The sequence below is a fragment of the Microcaecilia unicolor genome, chromosome 8, assembly GCF_901765095.1.
Source record: "Microcaecilia unicolor chromosome 8, aMicUni1.1, whole genome shotgun sequence".
Lineage (NCBI taxonomy): Eukaryota > Metazoa > Chordata > Amphibia > Gymnophiona > Siphonopidae > Microcaecilia > Microcaecilia unicolor.
This window is the reverse complement of record NC_044038.1, coordinates 23,696,465-23,722,938: the sequence shown is the minus strand read 5'-3', so window position 1 is coordinate 23,722,938 and position 26,474 is coordinate 23,696,465. Positions and strand designations below refer to the sequence as shown.

At 40.6% G+C, this 26,474-nt stretch overlaps 1 protein-coding gene across 1 annotated transcript in view; it reads left to right on the top strand.

Moving 5' to 3' along the window:
• FAM20C (FAM20C golgi associated secretory pathway kinase) overlaps positions 1-26,474 on the top strand; it is a 155,426-nt gene that overhangs the window by 104,304 nt on the left and 24,648 nt on the right. Inside the window, exons 4-6 of the mRNA XM_030211342.1 lie at positions 5,658-5,750; positions 10,474-10,589; positions 25,045-25,225. Of these exons, the coding sequence (XP_030067202.1) occupies positions 5,658-5,750; positions 10,474-10,589; positions 25,045-25,225 (390 nt within the window). The remainder of the gene's footprint in view (positions 1-5,657; positions 5,751-10,473; positions 10,590-25,044; positions 25,226-26,474) is intronic.

The window sequence follows — 26,474 nt, the reverse complement described above, 5'->3', positions numbered from 1 at the left end:
AACTGCTATTAGCACAAGTCAATTTCCAACTGAGCTGTACATCTTCTGGGCCACAGTGAAAAGCTATACTGGGTGGAAAGGGACTTTTGGGTTAAATTAAGATTGAGAACTTGTTTGCTCATATAGTCAGGATAATAACAAATGAAGAAAAAAAAACCTGACTTGGATAAGGCGTGATATCATACAAGCTGTGACTATATTCTTAATAGTTTAGAGAAGTATAATAGGAAAAACATTTTTTTAAACTCTCATTCGGGATCACATGGTTCAGAATAAGGTATCTTCAAATGACACTGTTATAATGAGGAAATTAGAGAATCCTGATCAAGAGAATATGGGAAATGCTTGAGATAAATTTAATTTCTATTGTGGCTGTTTCTGATCCTGGCAAATTACCTAACCCTCCATTGCCCCAGGTACAAAACTTAAAATTGTGAATCCACTAGGGAAAAATTACCTGTAAGTAATATATAAATCTCTTTGATTTTTCCATGGAAAGTGGTATATCAAGAATCAAATAAATTAAATAGATAAAAATAAAATAACTCAGGTGGATTTTAAAGGAAGAGCAGACAAATATGGGTGACTACAAATTACTCAAATAATAAGTGGGATCTGCGCCTAAAATTTACACGTGATTTGAAAAAGGGGTCGTGGAAATAGGCGAGTTATTGGGCAGACCAGGGGCATTCCTAAAATTAATGCATGTTATAGAATAATGGGGATACATGCCTAATGTATTTGTACCTCTTTTCAGTTGGTGCAAATGGCTGTGCCTAAACTTAGGTGCAATTTCTGGACATTCTTTAAACCGTGCTTAACTTTAAGCACAGCTTACAGAATAATGCTTTTTTCGGCGCTGATTTTTTTTTTTTTTTTTTGCCACCATATATAGAATCTAGCCCTAAGCGGCTGCTGCTAAATGTAAGTCCTGTATCCATGGATTTTCAGTAGCACTATACAGTTCACCATCTGGACTGAAAATTGACCTGAATATTACTGATTAGATTTGCATTTTTACCAATCTTTGACATCTAACTTATTTTTCAGTACACAGAACAATTTAGTAAGATCAGTTGTCCACAGGGTACCTCCCTCTTCTCCCCTTTCCCCAAGCCACTTCTTCAATTTCTATGTCCATGGCAAAAATCTTTTGAGAATTGCATTCAGCTCGATTCTTGGAAATTAAAGTGATGTTAGATTTCTGTTTATAAATCCAGAAAATGTGTCTGCTTTTTTGATGCTAAAGTAATCAACAGTCTCAGACTGGTTTACTCTGGAAAATTAATATATACCATTCTACTAAGAGTTCTTGACATGCATGACTACACACACTATAGATCAACCAACTTTTTAATAGATTCTCCTTCTGGGGGTACCATGTTTCAGTTTTGTACAGTGATGTAGGTAAGGGGGACGTGGGGTAGACTGCCCTGGGTGCCATCTTGGCAAGGTGCGGTGGGCGCCCCAGCCCCCTCCCCCAAACAAAATTGAGGTGCTTGGCTGGTGGGATCCCCAAGCCCCACCAGTGGAAGCCCTCCTGTCCGCACTCCGTTTGCCCCCCCCCCCCTCCCCGCACATTGCTGGGTTATGGTACAACAAAGCAAGTGTGAGGGAGGCCCAGCCCTCCCCACACATGCACAGTGTTCGCACATGTGTTGGGGAGATGTGCCTCCACGCATGTTCAGTTGTACAAAATCCCAGTGTTGCATGGGGGGAGTGGATTATGCGGTGTGCGGGCAGGAGGGCTTCCGCTGGCAGGGCTTGGGGACTCCACAGTTCATGTATATGGTGCGCACCGGTGGGGGGGGGGGGGGGGGAAGGAGAGAGTGGAGGCAATTACAGTGATGTAGTAAGGGGGCAGGGTCGCTCCTCCCCCTCCAACCTGGGTGCTGTCCTCCCTTACGACATCGCTGGATCTGTACACCCTTGAGAAAGCATTTCCATGTTGGTCTGTTCTCTTTGCTGGCAAAGATGTAAGGCTCCCGGCAGCCTGCTATTCTGCACATGGTTAAGGGCCACTTCAGTGGGCTTGGTCTTCACAAAGAAGTTGAACAAACTGTTTGAGCAACTGTCAGAGATGCACAGTATCTTGAGTGCTTGTATGGTTTTATATTTTTATACCTGCAGAGTTTCTATATTCAAATGAACAGTTGAATGAAGAAAATTGCACACAGCACAAAAAGGAAATGTAGGATTTGGTTTGCCAAATTTACCTTTGAAAACCTAACCCCGTTATTTAACACAGAGCTGACAATGGCTTCTCATACCCACTCATGGATTGTGTGCAGAAATGTGCACCGAATGTCAGAGCCATAAGTTGGTGTATATTCTTGCACATTTACTATATTTCCTTAGGTAAGACATGATCAAAGAACAGATCAGACTGAAATGGAATTTGCAGATCCTGTATTCTAAAGACTAGAAATGTGAATCTTTCAAAAGTAGACTGAACAAGCAAAGCACTGATCTGTGAAGTTTTTGGCATATCAGTAGCATGATACCAAGTGTAACTTCCTATGCAGTTGCAAGAGGAACATTCTGGGTCGCTGCTCCAGAAGGATGCCAATCAAATCTAGTTAGGAGGAGGTCTGTTCTGACAAAGGAGTGGAGGAGTGGCCTAGTGGTTAGGGTGGTGGACTTTGGTCCTGGGGAACTGAGGAACTGAGTTTGATTCCCACTTCAGGCACAGGCAGCTCCTTGTGACTCTGGGCAAGTCACTTAACCCTCCATTGCCCCATGTAAGCTGCATTGAGCCTGCCATGAGTGGGAAAGCGCGGGGTACAAATGTAACCAAAAAAAATATGGCCTAGGAGGAATTGAGCTTAAGAGAAATATAAAACTCAAATGCAAGGGGAGGAGCCTTGACACAATTTAGAATAGCACTAGGTAAGGCATACATGCAATTCAGCACATAAATATAAGGGGGACATTCTCAAGACAGAAGCATGGGCAGGACCAACATGCATGCTAAATTGCCACATCAGGGGTGCCCACTTACTCCTGCTATTGACATGGCATAAGTAGACACGTTTAAACGTAGGCACGTTACTAGTATTCTATAACAGAATCATGGTACACAGATTCCGTTATAGAATTATAACGCTCAGTACTCTGCATCTAAGTGCCTAAATTGTAGTGTCCAGGTATAGAATTGCCCCTGTGATTTTTTTTTTAAGGAAAACCTATGAACATCATGTAGGCATAAATGCATGTGCTTAGTTTACCTATGGTAAATTTCTAAGTGAAAGTCAATGCCTACTTTCACTTTTAAAATCCACCAAAGTTGCATTGCAAAAAAAGTACACCCACGGGAGGTGGTGGAGATGAAAATAGTAACAGAATTCAAAAATGTGTGAGATAAACACAAAGGAATCCTGTATAGAAAGAATGGAACCAAACAAACTTAGCGGTAATTAGATGGCAACGCCAGTAAACTACAAATCAAAGCCAGTGTCAGACAGACTTCTACAGTCTGTGCCCTAATCGTGGCAGGGGAGATTTGGATGGGCTGGAGTGGGGCTTCGATGACAGCTTCAGTAGTTGGAGAACAAGGTTCCAGTGCCGGGCAGACCTCTATGGTCTGTGCCCTGAAAATGGCAAGGACAAATCAAGATCAAGTATGCATATGTAGTATCGCTTCATACCTTATGCTACGAGTTTATCCTGTTGGGCAGAATTGTCAAACTGTCAAGCCACAGGTCCATCGAGTCCAGAATCCTTTCTTTCTCTGACAGCGTCAAGTAGCAGGTGGTTAAAGGAAGTATAAGACTATGAAACACAGAAACAGTACACGTTTGCAGTTGTCTGGTTGCTGTCATACTCTTCCAGTTTCTAGCTTTGGTGATGTAGGGATGCATTGAATCTGATATCCCTGACAGGAAATTAGTGGATTTGAATTTCTCATAGACGCACGTGCTCTGGCCTTCTGGGTAGAACATGTGACACTCTGTTTATGTGACCTGATCTGCAGAGTTATTAACATTGCTTCTGAAACATGCTATAAATGGGTTACAAATTACTGATTATTTACTCGTTAAAGCAGTTAGTGATTACTTACCCTAGAAAGTAATCTACTATTGATTAGTTATATATTATTTTATCGCAAACATGGCTAATCTTCCTGAGTTGCAAAGGGAAAGGTGTGTTCAAGCTAAATTCCCAGCCATGTGGGCCCCGGCGCTGAATATTGGCTAGGACTTGCATAACTAACTTTTAATTCCTACGTTCCCCCCTCCCCGGTCCTGGCCCCTGAAAAAGCCCATCCTCTTTACTATCCTTTCATCCTCAGCCCCCCTTGGGCCTACCTGTATCCCTGGTGGTCCTAGTGGGGGTGATGGGACAGGAGGAAAGCCCATTCATTCGCTACTGCCCCTTGCAGCTGCCTCCTGCAAATGTCTGCTGTGACCTAACTAGAGTTGAATATTAGCTTTCAGATAGCAGAGAAAAGGAACGGTTGTGGCACCTTGGAGTTTTCATTGTCTTAAATCCTTAAAATACTTTAGTAGCTTGTCAGTTAAGAAAATGAGATTCGAGGTACAGGACCTTCTTGTAAAATACTGATCTCAAACAAAGTATAGCTTTTGCCGTACTCTTTCTGATTTATCATAGCAGCAGCAGGTCCAAGAGCTGTTAACTTTACAAAGCACTGACTGGATATATTAAACACTCATTAGGCTGAAGTTCAGTCCAGAGCAGTTTAGGAAGCAAGTTGTTTTGGGAAGAGAGACTGAATAGACTGCAAGCAGGAAAAAGAAGGTAGGTTAGCAGTTATGGTGTGATGTCTGGTAAAGATATAGGAAAATGCCACTGAAAGGTTAAAGCTGTAAGAAAATAAAAGGTTTGCTAAAGTTAATGATGTATACACCACCAGCGCCCAGAGCTGTAGGGAGTTAATAGAAAAGTGAAATCCATGAGAATGTTCTGTTCCTGCAGTGATTTAATGATGGTCCCATATGTCAGATATGCAGCAGAAAGGCATAATTACAGTTTTCTGCAGTTGATTCAGCTCTCGACATGAAGCTGTACCCTTTCATTCAAGCCTCAGTTTCTGGATCAGATTTTGCTTTTAAAACAGATGTGAAGCATCTCAACTCTGTGGGAGATAAAATGCAGATGGTAGTGATTTGTTTATGGAAAACACTTCTTTGCACAAGGTTTGAACTGTGTATGGGGAAAATGCATTGTTTTTGCCAAGCTACAGTATGTATATATCCTTTTTCATCTAAAAATAGTTTTTTTTTTTAAACTGACAGTTGTACATAAATTAGCATAACCGTTTGAAAAGAAATCAATGTATTCTGAAAAAAGTTTTTCTGTGTTCATCTTTCATGCGATTACAAATTAAAACAGTTTCAAAATGAAAGGGCAGGAACTGTTAGAAAGCCATGGTTTCTGATTGGCAATTAGTATTGTATTTAGACTTAATACTGACTGCATATTATATGTATTAAAACATGTCACAAAATAAAAATGAATTGGAAATAAGAAAACAGAACTTCAAAGAGGAGAGCTAAGAAACAATTAGTTCTGAGGGCATTAGGCAATATTCTTGCTGTACACCATCTTGGGTGAATTTTTTCTAAAGGCAGTTTATAAATCCTAATAAATAAATACGAGTACAATCTGTGAGGCTAAATTTTTATGTTTTTTTGCAGGCAAACCAGAGAGCAAGAAACACCACCGGACTTCTTCTATTTTTCAGATTTTGAAAGACATAATTCAGAAATAGCAGCATTTCATCTGGACAGGTGATTACCACTAGAGTATAATTTCTTGTCGGTGCATACCAAGTATTAAAAGGAAGGTCAAGACAGGCTTCTTTTTGCAAAAGTTCTATTCATGAGAATTTCCCAAAGCTTTCCTGTAAGTTTTTTTCATGCAGTCTGCTCTGGAAAATTACGGAATGCCCCATTAATTCCACAGTATGTTTGTTTGAAAGAGCACATCGAACCATCAAATTGAACTGTATTCTAAATACCCACGTTTGGACAATTATTTACTTGTGATGATCAAGAAGAAGGGAATTAAGACCTGCCTTATGTTATGCTATGTTTGTTTTAAGAAAAAATGAAGCAACCAGAGTAAATCCCATGGCCATGGTCTATCAGAATTGCAACAGGTATGAATGCCCAGTAAAACCGTTAGCCTCTAGAGACTCATTCAATGTAACCTTGAAAATGAAACATAGCAACATAGAAAATGATGAGAGATTAAGACCATATGGCTTTTCCAGTCTGCCCATCCATACCAACCACTGATCTGTACAATCCATTCCTCTCCCTCAGAGATCCTACATAGTAGTCCCGTGTTTTCTTGAATTCAAATACTGCCCTTATTTCCATCATTTCCACTGATGTTTATTTGAGTGGCTAAAACTTGTCACAAATAGCTGCCATTATCCATAACTTAATCATACCACTAGTAATTGTATAACAGGATGCACATATGAGAAGTCAAAACGGGTGCCTACTTAAGCCTATTTTCTAAAGGTAATCTAGGTGTGTGTATGTGTGTGTGTATGTATATATATATATGCATATATATATATATATATATATATATATATATGCATATGCATAGATGCTTACACACAAATTTACACTTGCTTTGAAAAAGGGAAACTGTGTGGATGCACTCTGTGCAATGTATATGATAAAATATGGATATAAACTAAAAATATCAGTAGGGAACTGGTTCAATCAAATAAATCTTCCTATATAAATACAGAACTCAGTTGTTAAATGTAAGCATACATCTTTCAAAAAGGAGGAAAAACGCCTCAAGAAAAAGCTTCTCCCACAGCTGTAAGTGGGATAAAAGCTATCGTTTCATCATCATGGGCGATACAAAAAACCTCCTGTATTTAATTATTTTTTATTTTATTTTTGCTTTTACTATTCCTTTTACCACAAAAGAAAAATTTCACCCTGCCATCCAAATTGAAAAGTTTTTACTTAGCTTAGGCAGACTATAAACTCTCTCCTTTCATGACCGAAATCAAACTGTGGTCAACGGGTCCCGTTTCACAATACGCTGCTTCAGGACCACAGCTATTCAATTATATATTTCAACGGTCATCTTTCCTAGATGAAGGAGAAAGAAAAAGAATGATAAACATAAAAAGGTGTTATCTTAACTTATTCATCCTTTTAAAGTATGACTATCCTTATAGCCCGTTCAGTATGCCGACGATCGCATGGCTGGCAATTCAAATTAAACATGGCGGCACTTTAAATAAAGGACATGACGTCACACGCTGTCAACGTTATCCAATCATAATCTTTCAGTCCTAAAAAACTGACTTGTTTGTCTATGAAAAATCAGTCCTTCTGACATATATTCTTTTCTCAAAAGAAATGTATCCACTCAATCTTCCCGTTTAACCCTAGAGGAGTCATTGACTTTAATCGAAAAATCCATTTTTGTTCTTTTCTTAATAGCCACAATCGAGCTTCTTCATTCTTTAAACGCCAATCAACCTGTTGTACAAAATATGCACATACATTGGATGTCCACCTCCACTGTTCCCAGACTGTGCCCCGGGAAAACTTACATGCAGATTACATAAAAGTAGACACACATTTTCTGTGCAAATGTGGTCATGCAATTTTATGAAAGCTCTTTTCTACATGTAAAACAGACTTTACATGTGGAAAAAAGCTTTATAAAAATTCCCTCACCATTGGTAAAGAAAACTATTCGTTACCTTGAGCCTTAATCTGGGAAGACAATTTCCTAAGCAATTTACTAAGTAAATAGATATTTACCCATGTAAAATGACCTTCCTGAAATTTTCTCCCTCGAATGCTACTAACTTTTAGCTGCATTACAAAGAGATGTTGTTATAGGTGTGTTTAGGTTGAGAGATTTAAATAACATGCACATAAGTAATTTTCAGTTGTATATGTGCTACTTTGCTCCCGTTCTGCCACCTGCACAAATAGCAATGGGTTCAATGTATGCAGACTCTTTTTTTCTTAATACATATACTTAGCGGGTTGTTGAAAATTTACATAAAATATGTGGATTCAAAGCACTGCATAGTTTCCAGCTATATGAGCTATTTGAAAATTACCCCCTCAGAGTTATTATTGCCAATCTTACAGGTAAAATGTCTTGTCTGATCAAAAGCTCACATATTATGTTACCCCTCTTCCTCCCTCAGCTGCCCACACAAGTAGCTGGTGGAAAATATAGCGATGCTTTTAGCTTATGTGTTTTGAAACCGGGAATGTTCCATTTTGTTTCACTAATATATATGAGCTGAAAATGCCCAAACAGGCTATTCAGAATTGCCTTCTCAAAGTGTAATGGTTGATCATTGTTCGGTCTCTAAGTTTACTACGGGAGTCACTAACTTGTGGAAATTGAATACTGTAGGTTGCTGACTCCCGTGGTAAATGAATAATGCCACTAGGGATCATCCACACAAGCCATGTGTTCTTTTCCTTGGAAGCCTTTTTTAAAGGGGCAGCAACTTTGTAAAATCTCATTGACCACTCACTCCTAGTCAAGACCCTCCCAACCCTGCTGGAAAACTCCCTCCGATCCACATTCCAGACCCACTCTCACACTGTAGACCTTTCACCTTCCCCTCGAGAAGACCCCTTCAACTCAACCCCCAGGCCTACCTGAAAACTTCCTGGTGGTCTACCACTAGGATTTGACCGCAGCCGTTCTGAACCCAGCACCAGAGGGAGTAGGAATGACTGGGGATTGTTGGAGGGGACCTCTTGGGTGGAGTGACTAGAGGGGTGTGGCATCTGGGGGGAGTCTTCTGGAGGGGTTAAGGAATTTGACTGGGGGGGGGGTTGGTCTACAAGGTTTTACAAAGGTACCAGCCCCTTTAAGATGGCACCTGGAAGCATCAGACTGAGTGTTAGTGGCTCAATGCTCCCAGGAAGGAAAAATAATGCTAGCTTAAAGCTGCAATTATTTTTCCATATAATAATGAGGTGCTTTGCATCCATTTGCATTCTTTACATCACATTATTATTTAGCCCATGGTGTCCTTAACTAATATATATTATGGTAATATAATGCACTTTTTTGACATTTAATGAATGTTAAGAGGTAAATATTATGCATTATTCACTTAGCACAGGTTAGTAACTATCCCTCTAAATGTGAAAACTCAGGCCAATTTGTGATAAGGTCTTTGATACCACAGTATTTATGCACCATCTTCTGTCAAATGGAAAACTAGTTTGTGTGTGAATAAAACATACTGCTTATACATTTTGATGCTCTGGATCATTGCACTGGGGCAGTGTCAGCTGTTGGTATAATGGTAGTTATCATGGCTACTGCTTAGATGTATCTGTTAAAAAGATCCTTGCTTATACATGGCACAGATATTTTTGACTCCTTTATTTGAATAATTAGTAAATAGTCGACACTATCCACTGTAAAAACAATTGTCATGAAGCAATTAATATTTTAGAAAATTCCTACTGTTTTATAACTGTAAATTCATTTTTGGACTTTGCAGGATATACATTTTGGGGTGAATTCTATAAATTGTGCCTAAAAAATCGGCGTGGAAAAAATGCTTAAGGGCTGTCCTATAAGCTGTACCTAAAGTTAGGTGCAGTTTATAAGATCATAAGAATAGCAATAGTGGGTCAAACCAATGGTCCATCTAGCTCAATATCCTGCTTCCAACAGTGGCCATTCCAGGTCACAAGTACTTCCATGCTACCAATCTGGGGCAAGAAGTGGCTTCCCCCATGTCCATCTGAATAACAGACTATGAGCTTTTCCTCCAGGAACTTATCCAAACCTTTTTTAAACCCAGATACTCTGACCACTGTTACCACATCCTCTGGCAACGAGTTCCAAAGCTTAACTATTCTTTGAGTGAAAAAATATTTCCTCCTATTTGTTTATAAGAGTATTTCCATGTAATTTCATTGAGAGTTCCCTGGTCTTTGTACTTTTTGAAAAGTTAAAAAATCGATTCACTTTTAACAACTCTACACCACTCAAGACCTCAATCATATCCCCACTCAGCTTAAGCACAGGAGTTGTGTGTAAATTTAGGCTCGTCCATTGGCACCAATGAAAATGTGTTGCAGATGCCCCCACCTAAATTTACCTACGGGACCCCCTTATTCTGTAATTGCATGCATAATGCCTGTTTTGCCCCAAAACGCCCATGACCTTCCCATTTCCACGCCCCTTTTTCCAGGATCTGCATAAAATTAAAGATCTTGCACATAAATTTGTCTACATTGATTTCAATTAATGCCAATAATTTCTTGTTAGCCAATTATTGGCACTAATTGGCTCGTCATTCAATTAAGTCGCATGTGTGGCCAAAATTTTTGACTTTTATAGAATTAAGGGGGTTACCTATTTTTATTTACCAACTTCACAGCCAACAGATTTTCTAAAGATAGACAAAAGTTCATTACCATTATAGTTTATTTCATATTTTAAGTTTCAAGATTCCTTTCCTTCCACTTATAGAATCCTGGATTTCCGTCGTGTTCCACCTATTGCAGGTCGATTGGTCAACATGACAAAAGAAATAAGGGATGTTACACGTGACAAGAAGCTGTGGAGGACCTTCTTCATATCACCAGGTAGCATTGCAAAATTTGTGTCCCTTGTTCTGTTAACATCATTTGCTGCATTAGCTCATTTAAGGGTTAATTTCATAAATAATTTCATGGGTAAAGCATTTTTACTTATAGAATGCATCTTATAAAATTGCATGTCCAAATATGCATGTATAAGTTTGTGTGCCAACAAGATCATGCTTTGGTATTCCTGGGGGCATAGTTTGGGCAGAGGAATTTCTAAAAATATATACACCTATTCATAGAATACATTCATAAATTTACATGTTCTTTAGAGCAAGTATAAATGTGTGTGTTCTACTGGGGCTGGTTCTCGGTATCTATTAAGCACATAGATGTGGAGGAGTAGTCTCATGGAGTTCTAGGTCAGTTTCCACCTGGACAATTCCCACTCACCAATTACCCCCTGGGAGGGGGGAATTATCCAGGGGGTAATGGACCTAGATGGCAATTATCCAGAGGGAGGGTGGGAATTGTCCAGGTGGGAACTCGCCAGATACCACCTAATGGTTAGTGCAGTGAACTGATATCCTGGGGATCTGGGTTTCGATTCCCACTGCAGCTCTTTGTGATCCTGGGCAAGTCACTTAACCCTTGGTTGCCCCAGATACAAAAACACCTTAGATTGTGAGTCTACTGGAGACAGAGAAAGTACCTGTATTTAAAGTGTACAGCGCTGCATACATCTAGTAGCACTATAGAAATTATTATTAGTAGAAGTAGTCTATTTTTTTTATAAAATAGATAGGATCCAATATTCAAACCCATTTAAATGTCCAGGAGAAGCTCCTGGACATTTAAATGGCTTGCCCACGGCTATCTGGCGAGGTCAGGGGCAGGCCAGGGACAACGAATAGGTAGAGTGACATTGCCAAAGGGTTAGAAGGTAACGTTTGCCTATTTGCGGATGATACTAAGATTTGCTACAGAGTGGACACCCAGGAGGGAGTGGAAAGCATGAAAAAGGATCTGAGGAAGCTAGAAGAATGGTCTAAGGTTTGGCAATTAAAATTCAATGCAAAGTGATGCACTTAGGGAGTAGAAACCCACAAGAGACTTATGTGTTAGGCGGTGAGAGTCTGATAGGTACTGAGGGGGAAGAGGGATCTTGGAGTGATAGTATCCGAGGATCTGAAGGCGACGAAACAGTGTGATAAAGCGGTGGCCATAGCGAGAAGGTTGCTAGGCTGTATAGAGAGAGGTGTGATCAGCAGAAGAAAGGAAGTGTTGATGCCCCTGTACAAGTCGTTGGTGAGGCCCCACCTGGAGTATTGTGTTCAGTTTTGGAGGCCGTACCTTGCGAAGGATGTTAAAAAAATAGAAGCGGTGCAAAGAAAAGCTACGAGAATGGTATGGCATTTGCGTTCCAAGACGTATGAAGAGAGACTTGCTGACCTGAACATGTATACCCTGGAGGAAAGGAGGAACAGGGGTGATATAATACAGACGTTCAAATATTTGAAAGGTATTAATCCGCAAACAAATCTTTTCCAGAGATGGGTAGGCGGTAGAACGAGAGGACATGAAATGAGATTGAAGGGGGACAGACTCAGGAAAGATGTCAGGAAGTATTTTTTCACAGAGAGGGTGGTGGATGCTTGGAATGCCCTCCCGCGGGAGGTGGTGGAGATGAAAACGGTAACGGAATTCAAACATGCATGGGATATACATAAAGGAATCCTGTGCAGAAGGAATGGATCCTCAGAAGCTTAGCCGAAATTGGGTGGCGGAGCAGGTGGGGGGAAGAGGGGTTGGTGGTTGGGAGGCGAGGATAGTGGAGGGCATACGGTCTGTGCCAGAGCCGGTGATGGGAGGCGGGACTGGTGGTTGGGAGGCGGGGAATCCTACTGGGCAGACTTATACGGTCTGTGCCCTGAAAAAGACAGGTACAAATCAAGGTAAGGTATACACATATGAATTTATCTTGTTGGGCAGATTGGATGGACCATGCAGGTCTTTTTCTGCCGTCATCTACTATGAGTGCAAACTTAGCCGGTTAACAGCAGTTTCCAGCCCACTAACTGGCTAAGTAATTGCATAAGGTTAGAACAACAAAAAAGCCAGGTGCCTGGTTAACTTCAAGCAGATACGTTTAATGGACATTCCACTTGAAAGAAATTATTGCCCCAGATATCCTGTAGATCACTCCAGCATGTCCAATCAGTTGTGCATACTTCATAAGCATAGTTTTACTATTCCTAGTTTTTCATTTATTTATTTATTGGGATTTATTAACCAAATTTATGAATAGATTCACCCGAGGCAGTGTACAGCAGATGCAGCTTGATATAAAACTTACAGTTTTGTTAACAGCATGACAATAGTAAAACAGCCAATTATAAGCATAAATATAGTCAATGAGTTAAACTTGGAGACAGGCAGATTAAATCCTAATAATAGGAATAACACGATACAGTATCAGAAATATACACATTTAACAGCACTGTAGAATGGTCATACAACAGAAATATGATAAATGTCAACAGAATGTGAATGATACCATAATAAGCAGCATGGAAGAACAGTTAAAGAACATAGATGTGATACAGTGTCAACACAATAGAAATGAAACATTTTAATATATACACAGAACATTCAAACAGTAGATAGGATACTCACACACTTGTTAGTCTCAATTGCTTAAGGAACAGGGGCTTATTAGATGGTCATATATGGCCATTCCACCGATTAATAACATTTATTATTTGCCTGAATCCAAACAACCCAAGGTGAATCCAACAGTAAATAATCAGCCTCCTGAATTGAATTTGCAAGACATATCAGCTTTCCTGGAAGAGTCTTTATCAGAAGTGCCTACCCGAAGGACGCTTTTGGTATCATTCGTCTTCGAGCAAGATGCGAAGGCGCTACTTAGACTCTATTTTAAGAATTCAAATAGAACTTTTTGCGGACAAAAAATCTGGATTTTTCCAGATGTGATAAGGTCTACACAAGATCGTAGGAAAGCTTTTCTAGTTTATAGAGAGGAGATTAAAACAATGGGCGCTACATTTATGTTATCTTATCCATGCAAATGCTGTATTAAATATCTGGGAAATAAATACATCTTTTTTGAGCCAGACCAGCTTAAAGCATTTATAGATAGCAAGAAATTGACCAGATAGAGTTTGTGGTGTATTAAGTAATAGTATAATAAATAGGGGCTTTTTGAGCCAGGCCATTTACATTTGTAACAATGCCTTATTTCTCCTTAAATAGTTTTCTCCTTCCCCCACTTACGATTGTGGTCTAAGAAAGCAAATTATATTTTCTTATTGTTTTAAAATATTTCTTGAGAATGCAAATCAAGTGAAGTTGGGAATATTTTCTTTTGTATATCAGGAATAATGCAATCTCTGTAATTATACTGCTGGGTTACCGATTTATAAGTGTCTATCTTGTAAACTTTAAAATTTAATAAAGAAATTTAATAATAGATGGTCATATATGTCTTGGTATTTGTCTCCCACTTGAATTACTAAATGGGTAGAGTAAGGACCTAGAATGGACTTCTCTACTTTTTATAGTTGAATAAATCATGGGAGGATAATGGTAATTACTCAAAGCTGACAATCTGCCCCTAGGAAGTGCATGGGAGAGAACTTCAATGCACCATATCTAGGCATTAGTTACATCGGTCTTTAGTGAGATGATTGGTTTGGTTTGATATGACGGCTGAAGAGGAGGGTTGCCACTCAAAACTCAAAGTCCTGGGTTTCAAGCATGCTGACTTTAGTAAAATGGGGGGATACCTAAGGAGGGAGCTGATGGGCTGGGAGAACGTACGAGAAGTGGAAGGACAGTGGTCCAGGCTGAAAGAAGCTATAAATAGGGCCACAAACCTTTATGTAAGGAAAGTAAATAACAGCAAGAGAAAAAGGAAACCGCTATGGTTCTCCAAGCAAGTGGCTGAGAAAATAAAGGCTAAAGAGTTCGCATTCCAGAAATACAAAAGATGAGGAACACGGGGAGGAATACCGGAGGAAACTGAAAGAAGCCAAGAGAGAGGTACGTCTGGTGAAAGCGGAAGAACAAATGGCTAGAAAGGTAAGGAGGGGTGACAAAAATTTCTTCAGGTATATTAGTGAAAGGAGAATGACTAAAAAGGGAATTGTGAGACTAAAAGATACTGCAAACCGCTATGTAGATAATCATCATTTGCTAAATAGATACTTTTGTTCTGTTTTTACTGAGGAAAATCCAGGAGAAGGACCACGATGGACTGGCAAAAGTTCATTTGAGAATGGAGTGGATATAGCACCGTTCACGGAAGAGAGTGTGTATCAACAACTAGAAAAACTAAAGGTGGACAAAGCCATGGGACCGGATGGGATCCACCCCAGGATATTGAGGGAGCTCAGAGAGGTTCTGGCGGGTCCTCTTAAAGATTTGTTTAATAAATCCTTAGAATTGGGAGAGGTTCCGAGGGATTGGAGAACGGCGGAGGTGGTCCCTCTTCACAAAAGTGGTGATAGGGAAGAAGCTGGAAACTACAGGCCGGTAAGCCGCACTTCGATTATTGGAAAAGTAATGGAAGCGATGCTGAAGGAAAGGATAGTGAATTTCCTGGAAGAAAATGAGTTGCAAGATCTGAGACAACATGGTTTTACCAAAGGGAAATCGTGCCAAACGAATCTCATTGAATTCTTTGATTGGGTGACCGGAGAATTGAACCGTGGACGTGCTATAGACGTAATCTACTTAGATTTCAGCAAGGCTTTTGACACGGTTCCCCACAGGAGGCTCTTAAATAAACTGGATGGGCTGAAGATAGGACCCAAAGTGGTGAACTGGATTAGGAACTGGTTGACGGACAGGCGCCAGAAGGTGGTGGTAAATGGAGTTCGCTCGGAGGAGGGAAAGGTGAGTAGTGGAGTGCCTCAGGGATCGGTGCTGGGGCCGATTCTGTTCAATATATTTGTGAGTGACATTGCCGAAGGGTTAGAAGGTAAAGTTTGCCTATTTGCGGATGATACTAAGATTTGTAACACAATGGACACCCCGGAGGGAGTGGAAAACATGAAAAAGGATCTGAAAAAGCTAGAAGAATGGTCTAAGGTTTGGCAATTAAAATTCAATGCGAAGAAATGCAAAGTGATGCACTTAGGGAGTAGAAATCCAAGAGAGGCGTATGTGTTAGGCGGTGAGAGTCTGCTAGGTACGGATGGGGAGAGGGATCTTGGGGTGATAGTATCTGAGGATCTGAAGGCGATGAAACAGTGTGACAAGGCGGTGGCCGTAGCTAGAAGGTTACTAGGCTGTATAGAGAGAGGTGTGACCAGCAGAAGAAAAGAGGTGTTGATGCCCCTGTACAAGTCGTTGGTGAGGCCCCACCTGGAGTATTGTGTTCAGTTTTGGAGGCCGTATCTTGCTAAGGATGTAAAAAGAATTGAAGTGGTGCAAAGAAAAGCTACGAGGATGGTATGGGATTTGCGTTACAAGATGTATGAGGAGAGACTTGCGGACCTGAACATGTATACCCTGGAGGAAAGGAGGAACAGGGGTGATATGATACAGACGTTCAAATATTTGAAAGGTATTAATCCGCAAACGAACCTTTTCCGGAGATGGGAAGGCGGTAGAACGAGAGGGCATGAAATGAGATTGAAGGGGGGCAGACTCAAGAAGAATGTCAGGCAGTATTTTTTCACGGAGAGGGTGGTGGATGCTTGGAATGCCCTCCCGCGGGAGGTGGTGGAGATGAAAACGGTAACGGAATTCAAACATGCGTGGGATAAACATAAAGGAATCCTGTGCAGAAGAAAGGGATCCTCAGGAGCTTAGCCTAGAATGGGTGGCAGAGCTGGTGGTTGGGAGGCGGGGCTAGTGTGGGCAGACTTATACGGTCTGTGCCAGGGCTGGTGGTTGGGCGGCGGGGATAGTGCTGGGCAGACTTATACGGTCTGTGCCAGAGCCAGTGGTGGGTGGCAGGGATAGTGCTGGGCAGACTTTTACGGTCTGTGCCAGAGCTGGTGGTTGGGAGGCGGGGTTGGTGGTTGGGAGGCAGGGATAGTGCTGGGCAGACTTATACGGTCTGTGCCAGAGCCGGTGGTGGGTGGCATGGATAGTGCTGGGCAGACTTATACGGTCTGTGACAGAGTTGGTGGTTGGGAGGCGGGGTTGGTGGTTGGGAGGCGGGGATAGGGCTGGCCAGACTTATACGGTCTGTGCACTGAAAAGGACAGTACAAATTTAAAAAGTAGCACATATGAATTTATCTTCTTGGGCAGACTGGATGGACCGTGCAGGTCTTTTTCTGCCGTCATCTACTATTTTACTATGATTGGAATTTTGGTAGTTCCTTAGTTACCGATCTCTTATGACAATGTAGTGGTTTCAATCAGTATAGTTTTCTATCACAAAGCATTTTTTCATGAAGTTGTGCTTCAGTTTTATTACTGTTGATAACCTAAACTTGACTAATTGACTGCACAGTGGTAGATAGGGTTCCACTATTGGACAATTCTGACTCTTCTACTGTCTCCGCTTGTGATTGTTCAGTATACTTTCAACAAATTTGGGCTCCTCTAGGCAGCAGTCTGAGCATTTGAAAATGAAGATATGCACTCTTACAAAACAGGGAAAGGTTATATAGAAATCCCTAAACACTTTCAGCTAGTAATTTCAACTGTCAGAAACTATTAGATTAGAGGAGTAATCTAGTGGTTCAAGCACTGGACTGACAACCAAAGAAGCCAGGTTCAAATTCCGCTGCTGCTTCTTATGATTTTGAGCAAGTCACTTAGGGGCCCTTTTACTAAGCTGCTTAAGCGTCTCTATGCACACCCAGTGTGCGCCAAAATGGAGTTACCGCCTGGTTACCATGTGGCTTTTGCGATAATTTCATTTTTGGCACGCATCCAATACGTACGTCTGAAAAATAATTTTTCTTTTTAGATGCGAGTATTGGATGCGCGCTAAGTGGCATTCAATGCATGTAGGTCATTACCGCCCGGTTACTGTGTGAGACTTTACCGCTAGGTCAATGGGTGGCAGTAAGGTGTCGGACCCAAAATGGATGCGCGGCAGTTTTCATTTTGTTGCACGTTCATTTTCGGCAAAAATTTTTAAAAGGCATTTTTTACAGGTACGCTGAAAAATGATTCTGCATGTGCCCAAAACATGCATCTACACTACCGCAGGCCATTTTTCAGTGTGCCTTTGTAAAAGGGCCCCTTAACCCTCCATTGCCTCATTTAAAAAATTAGATTGTACAGTAAGCTCTCCAGATACAGGGACATACGTAGTGTGCCTGAATGTTACATCTTCAGCTACTACTAAAAAAAGGTATGAGCTAAATCTAAATAAAATAATTAAGAAATGGAAGTTACATGGAATTGTTGAAATCAAGGCTAGATATAGATTATTAGAAACCATCCATAGAATTGCCTAAAACTACTTAAATCTGCAAATCTGAATGCACAGATCACTGCAAATGACCTGCTGATAAGTTTAGCAGACACAGGGGTAGTTATCCAGAGGTCCAAAGTACAGCATTATTTACACAATAATGATCTGCATGGGAGAGTTTTCAGAAGGAAACCTTTTCTATGATCTCATCATTAAAGCCTGAAACTTTTTAGAACACAGTTATTTGGACTGATGAAATGAACAACTGTTCAGCAACAACCATGAAAAATAAATTTGTTGATGAGTGAAGCATATGAAGAACCAAACACATTGTCAAATGTTGAAGGACAAAACATATTTCCATCCATTAAGCACAGGTTTCAGACAACTTATCTGCCAGTGGCACTGCAAAAATGTAGCAGGTGGAATTTAAAAAAGGATTCAGATAAGTATCAGTGTATCCTAAAAACTAATATCCCTTAGTCATTGAAGACATGAAAGCTGCTGTTGGCTATTTCAGCAAGACAGTAGTCCAAAACTTACTTCAAAATCAACCATGAAGTATTTACAGGAACTAAAGGTGAAGGTTTTGCGATGGCTTTCACAATCCCAGACATGAATATGATTGAAAATCTATAGGGAGTTCTCAAAAGTGCAGTGCTTGTATAGAGATCTAAGAACAATTCTAAGCAGTGTTACTGTGTTTTAAAAATAATTATAGTGGTTGAATGTGTAACTTGGATATATAAATGGGACAGGATTTAGGGCATTCCAAGGACAGCACCATCTGTATGTCTAATATATCTAAGTGGCAGGTGAAGACGCCCAAAATGGGCATTTGATTATACCGATTTGAGCGCCCATGGGAGAAGGACGCCCATCTCCCGATTTGGGTCAAAATATGGGCGTCTTTCTCTTTCGAAAATAAGCTGGATAGTAATCTATGGAACTTTGTAAGTCTAAGTGCTTTGAAAATGAGCCCCTTGGTGTATTAAAATAGCAATCATCCCTGGTAGGTTCTATGGTCTGATCAGCCGTGGATGTTTATAAAAATATCAGGGTATAACACAGAGTTCCTAGTAGGTCCTAAGTCTCGTTTGTCAGAATAGGTGTTTTAAAATACTAGGTTTCCAATGTACACATAATGGCTACACCCCTTGAGAAGGTTACATACTTTCCTTTAAAGAAGAAAGAACTTATCAAATTCAACCAAAAATGGCACAAGTGGAACAAACTTCTTTTTGTTGCCTATCAGATGGCTCTTTTCAGGGTCGCGGAAACGGCGTGGTGAAGGCGGGACTGGGGCGTGTTTATCGGCCGAGGAGAGATGGGCGTCCTCGGGCGATAATCGAAACAAGAAAGGCGTTTTTAGCGCAAATTTGGGTCACTATTTTGGACCCTTTTTTTTCACAAACAAGTCCCAAAAAAGTGCCCTAAATAACCAGATGACCACCGGAGGGAATCGGGGATGACCACCCCTGACTCCCCCAGTGGTCACTAACACCCTCCCACCCAAAAAAAAGAACTTTAAAAACTTTTTTTCCAGCCTGTATGCCAGCCTCAAATGTCATACCCAGCTCCATCACAGCAGTATGCAGGTCCCTGGAGCAGTTGTTAGTGGGTGCAGTGGACTTCAGGCAGGTGGACCCAGGCCCATCCCCCCTCTACCTGTCACACTTGTGGTGGTAAATGGGAGCGCTCCAAACCGCCCCCGAAACCCACTGTACCCACATCTAGGTGCCCCCCTTCAGCCATAAGTGCTATGGTAATGGTGTAGAGTTGTGGGGGGGGGGGATTTGGGGGGCTCAGCACCCAAGGGAAGGGAGCTATGGACTTCAAAGGTAGTTAACGTTTTGTTTTTAATTGTTACAAGTGCCCCCTAGGGTGCCCGGTTGGTGTCCTGGCATATGAGGGGGACCAGTGCACTATGAATCCTGGCCCCTCCCACAACCCAATGCCTTGGATTTGTTCGTTTTTGAGCTGGGCGCCTTCGGTTTCCATTATCGCTGAAAAACGATACCGCCCAGCTCAAATCCGCACAAATCCAATGCATTTGGCTGGCACAAACCGTATTATCGGAAAAAAGATGGACGCCCATTTTTTTCGAAAATACGGTGTGTCCAGCCCCTTCACGTACCCGTTCTTGGAGATAGATGCCCATGGAGATGGGCGTTCGCGTTCGATTATGCCCCTCCACGTAGACTGCTATATATGTTTGAAATGTTAATGTTCCCAATCTGAGTGGAATGATTTTGTGTGATACAACAGAAAATCTTTTGATTTACATGGAAAATTAAGCCCCCCACAAATTAATCAGGATTATGTTGTATAAAGGTAGGGAATTGGGGGAGGGACTGGCTGTCCCAAATTTATTTCAGTCTCCCCAAGCAGCCTCCATGAGGTCCGTGTATGAATGCAAGGAGGGCTCCCAAGAAAATAGATGGGTTGAAATAAAGCAGGTGTATGTGGGAGAGATTCCTCTGGGTTTCAGTCTTTGAAATCCAGGAGATGGTGCCTTAGTTACCTTCATGATACAATCCAAATGATTAATCCTTTCTGTTTTTGCCAGTTATATGAAAAACTGCTGACAGAGGCATGCAAGAACAAAAGCGTACTGTTCAATAACTCTTGCAACATTTGGGATTTTTTATGCCTATACAAAATGCTATCTTACATTCTCAATCATACACGGTAATGTAGAAAGATAGAATATGGCACTAGAGAAAAACCATAATGTCCAGATTATGAAAATAATTTTGTAAACTGTTTTCACGCATAAAAAAACTCTTATAAAATTAGGTCATTCTTAATATATATGTGGTGCAAGCTAGCATGTCCTTGTATAATAGATGTGCTCAGAGATAGTGTCATGATTTATAAGCATATATTTACACCTGCTTTCAAGGGGAATGTTGGGTCTGGGCAAGACTGGAGTGGAGTGGGCCTAAAAATTGAATGCTTATTCCCCATTTCATGAGGAGAATGAACATTTGTGCCCTAACAGATGTACATAAGGATTTATATCTGCTCTCCTAGAGATCTAAGTTTCAGAAAAATGTTCCTGTTGAACAACACTCCATTGGAGGGCGGTCACTCTCTTAATCCCCTGGTTGTTTGATATGTCCACCCTGAAAGTAGAACTGGCAAGGGATACTGGGCTGTATGACAGGTTTGGGAAAAATACATGCTTATGCTTCAAAAATGGCTAAGATAAATGTTTATGTTCAGTTACATAGATGCTTGCTGTTCCGCAACATGAAAATGTATATGCCCGTTTTGATCCATTGTTATTTTAGATATTAAGGGGGAAAGTTCTCATGCTGTATTTAAGGCTTTAAGGTATGCAGTTTGCCCCTTAATATGACTTAAAGGGCTTTAATACAGCTTGACTTTGTTTTTTTGTTTATTGCAGTGATATTTAGATCGCTGTAGGTTACATATAGTAATGAAATGCAAAACATGCAAATGCATTTAAAGCAGCTCATTACTATGTAAATACCATAATGTGACTTGTAAAAGGAAACAACATGATCCCCTAGTGGTGGTAATGCGAGATTACCATTAAGAGTGCCATTTTGATGACAGTGCTATATAGGGCAGGAGCGACTAGGGATTGCTACTGCCCGATATCCACAGGACCACCAACAAAAATGATGGTAGGCCCCTTTGGGGAGCAGGTATAAATATTATAACGTAATGTATGTGCATATTTTATAAAATGTGCATATAAATCATGACACTACCATAGTCCACCTAACCTCTTCCCCCGAACACACCTGCTCTAAATTCATACACAGCTATGCGTCTAGTTGCACTGCACATGCTTTTACACATGAGATAATTTAATGAGGCCTTTTACATGTGTTTACTTCATATATGTACAAATGTCCTTTATAAATTACATCCATAATGTTATATACGTGTATTTAGCAGCAGCATTTATACAGATACTGCTTATAACGTTATATGAATACTGTATAAAAGCACTGCAATGAAAATTTGCCCAAGTATCTACATACACAAGGCATTTATATTAAATTATTGACAGTTCATCAAAATTTACTGTGTACTTTAATTCTGTGGTAAAATAAAATGAAGTATATCCCTTAGTCTTGAATATATGATGTATATGTCTGCAGTTGTGCTGAGATGGTAAGCAAAAAATACTTCAGTGAGTAAAATTTAGTCAGATCCTGTTGAGGGTTATTATGACGAATGGCACAGTTGAGTCAGTGAAAATTAAATTTGAATTAGGGATAGGAATGACCAGAGCTTCTCTGTCTCCAAGATTCCCTGGTAAATTGATTCATATATCAAAAGAGATTCTCCTGGACAAATCAAAGCAAGTCTTATTTCAGTGAGCAATGTTGATGCCAAATCTGTGCCTTGCTTCTAGAAACAGATATTTATTTATTTATTTATGCCTTCTAGTCAAGTGTTGTTTGACTTAAATATTTTTTTTTATTCTCTGATATCAATAAAATATCAGTTTGCATGTTCCTTGGAATCATTGCTTCATCTTTTGATCATACTCCCAGTACCTGTATAAAATATGTAAACCGCTTTGATTGTAACCACAGAAAGGTGGTATATCAAATTTCATCCCCTCCTCCCCCTATTACATATAGCAGTGATTTCCATTTCTAGAGACATTTCTTCCATCTTTAATTAAGGGGAGACATTATCAACATGGGCTATTGGTAAGATGATATGCTATTTACTGTTAACCCCAGTTATTAGTAACTAGGTCTGATTGCATAAAATGTGACTTATGCTAAAATAGCAAGAATTAGTTGTAAAATAACACATATTAATGGTAGCCCAAGCTGATAAATATGTGTCTTAGACGTATAAGTTGCCTCGGTTGATGTTTTTTTGACATTGACAAATGTAAAATGGTTGCTCCCACCAAATGTAGCCAGTTACATACACATGCTTTTCTGTGCATACTTTAGAAAGGATCTATGAGACGTCCTAACCTGGGTGAAGGCTGGGAAGATAATGAGAGACAGAGAATGAGACTGGGTGAAGGCTGGGGGGATATTCAAGAGAGAAAAGGACTGGGTGACGTATGTGAGGGGGAGTATAGGAGAGAAAGAGGTGGGGACCCATGCCAAGTAGAAATGTGAAACAAAGAGGCAGTTACCTCTTTGATTCACCTACCGATGATCTCATTCAGCTGACACCATACTTCTGGAAAGCGTACTGCTGGTTTCAGGCAGTGTTGTGCAGTGGATACCATAAGGGACTGATTTAATAAACTTTCATTGCCTACAGACAAAGAATGGGAAAAGAGCCTTAGTAAATCAATTTCTAAAGAAACTGTTGCTGATCTCAAGAGGGACTTCCCCTCCCTCTCAAACTTTTACTGTGGACAATGTTGCATATGGGGGTGGAGGAAAAAGGGTTCAGTCCCAACTCCTATGTTTTTGGGCTGGCTCCTAGATTCTGTGAAAATTTGTCAAGGCCTGTATGGAATATTATAATAATCCAGTGTACTAATTATAGTGCATTGCATAACTCTTTGCAGCACTTTATCATCCTACTATGGCAACAGATGAAAAGCCATTCGTAATAGGCCCTTTTCATGACAGATATTTAAGCTTGGCTTATTCCTCCACTTTGCAACATGCACTTTTAGTCAATTAGTATGTGTTTAAAAAAAATCTAACCCTTATTAGAGAATTTTTTATTTATAAAAATATGTGAAGCAAACAATAAAACAACTAGAAATTAGGGGATAATCCCAAATGGACAAAAATAAACAGATATCCTTATCAGAAACCAGGACTTTGTAGGTTACCTCTATTTAGCTCAGTCCTGCACATTTACTGGTTAAAAATTAGAGGCCCAATATTTAAAATGTTTTAAACGGCCAGGGGTTAAACTGGCATAATCAGTGACACTTAACCAGATAGGGCCGCTGAAAATATCCAGTTAGCACCCAAGCCGAAACTGGCTATTTTAGGGGCCTTCCAAGGGTGGAGTCAGCACTTAACTGACCAAGGTAACTACATAAATAGGACCACATAAAAATCAGTCCTAGTTTTATGTTGTTCGCCATAGCTGGTTAAGTGCTGAATATTGCACTTTACCAGCTATTTTCACTGCCTCCTTATACCCAGAAATTCAATGCCAGAGTGTGGACATGGCTTGGCATTGAATTTCCGGAGATAATACTGATGGGGATCAATAAAATGCAGACCACTGCTATCTGAATATTGAGCCCTTCATTTTTTTACACGTGCAGTTGCTGTGCAATAAAAGTGGAATTCGTTCTTTCAAAGTCTGATATTGTCAGACAAACAGTTGATAGTACCAGACACTGATTTTCCATCATTCAGTGACATTTGCTTCTAGGAGAACAAGTTCTGCTTTCTGCATATTCTGTTTTCTCTGACTCCACAGCATTTCTAGTTATATTCCTGTAACATGATTTGTTTGGAGTACATAGTATTAAACCCTTGTCTTCCACTGACTTAATCATTTGGAATGTTTGTGTCAACTGCTTGTTTTTGGGAAACATGAAAAAAAAAATCTTAGGTTAAAAAAAACCTAAAAGCCCAAACCAAACAATTTGGAGCCCAGAATAGCAATAATTCACTTCAGACATGGAATTAACTTCCTGTAAATGCCTTGTGTATTGGGAATTATTTTAGGAGGTGGTTGCATAAAAGTGCCTTACTACTGTATCAGCTGCAGAGTACTGACGGTTTTCAGCTTCCGGTAGCACAGTGGTAGGCAAACATTTGTGCCTGAGGGCCACATCAGAGGCCTGATCTACATGATCTGAGTGAGTGGGTAGACTCCACCTCAGAGTTCCATTGGAGCTCTGGGAAATACACAGAGGCAATATTTTCTTCCGCTCCATGGATCTTACTTCCAGGCAGAAGTGCCATGCTCTCTTCTAGAAGCCCTATGTGGCCCATGCACCATAGTTTGCCCACCCCTGCCCATAGCATGTCCCATTACACTTTTGGGAAAGTTATAATGCCACCCGAGGCTATCTGTGCATGCCACCTCCAGCAAGGACTTTTCTCGGTGCTATCCTTTTATTCATTTTTTTTATGTCTTTTAACAGCAATGTATTTACTTTCTTTTAATACAGCAAACAACATCTGTTTCTACGGAGAGTGTTCCTACTATTGTACAACTGAGCATGCACTGTGTGGGAAACCAGATCAAATAGAAGCCTCCCTTGCAGCCTTCCTTCCGGACCAATCCTTAGCGAAAAGGAAGACCTGGAGGAGTCCGTGGAGACGCTCATATCATAAACGCAAGAAAGCAGAGTGAGCCAGGCATTTAAGTCAAATATTTGTTTAATGTAACACAAAATGATATTTGCATTTTAAAAATTCTATCCATGTAGGATAGAGGTATGTCTGGCAACTTTTTACTGATCTTTTGGGCTTTCTTCCCGAACAAGTGACTGCAGCACCATGAACTTGCTTTAAACAAATACCGGGGTTGATATTCAGCAGGCAGCATTTTGCTGACCACTGCTGGTGTTATGCCCAGAAATTCAAAGCCGGGCCATATCTAGCCTTCGGCATTGAACTTCTGGGTTTGCGGAGCCGGCAGAAGCATATCTGGTTATGTGTAATATTCAGTACATAACCGGCTGTGGTGCATAGGAGCCGACTCTGTGGGTGCTTGAGCACCACCAATATTGAGAAAATTCCTTGTATGTGTCCATGGAGGGGTTGTTTCCACTGGGCTTAGCACCCCTAATAATTTTGAAAAGTTGGCTCCTATGCTGTGGTGCACTATGTAAAGATATGACTTACTTTTATGCAGTCCTATTTATGCGGTTACCTTGGCTGGTTAAGTGCTGAATATTGGCACTTAACCAGCCAAATGCTGACTCCACCCCTGGAATGCCCCCCCCCCCCCCTCTAAATAGTTGATTTTGAGATAGGCACTAACCAGACATTTTCAGTGGCACTAACTGGTTAAGTTTCGCTGAAAATGACTGGTTAGCCATTTCTGGCCATTTAAATCACTTTGAATATTGGCCTTACCATTTTTATTTTCTCTTCTTCCACTTATATATTCCAGCCATCACAGCAAAAATCCCCTTTAACTAAAATGCATGGATCATGGGTGCAACTGGATCCTACTGTGGCTATGCTCGTGAGGCAGCCAAGGTTTTCCATTTGCATAGTGATTGATATGTCTTACTTCTCAGGGCCATGCCCACTGCCTCTATAGCATCCCTGGCCCAAGAAATAACAGCCAAATTTGGGATCAAATTAGGGTCTCCTATATTTATTTATTACATTTGTACCCCGCACTTTCCCACTCAAAGCAGGTTCAATGCGGCTTACATAGTAATGGGTATCGCCGAGCATTCATATTGTAGATTGATAGAGAGAGTGAGAGTTAAGTATATCAGAATAGTAAAAGATATAGGAAGTGGAGATGCACAAGTGTTGGGTAAAAGGGTGCGTGGGATTAGTTTGGGTCATTTGGGTAGGCTTGCTTGAACAAATGGGTTTTTAGTGATTTCTGGAAGGGTATGTAGTTCCTGATTGATCT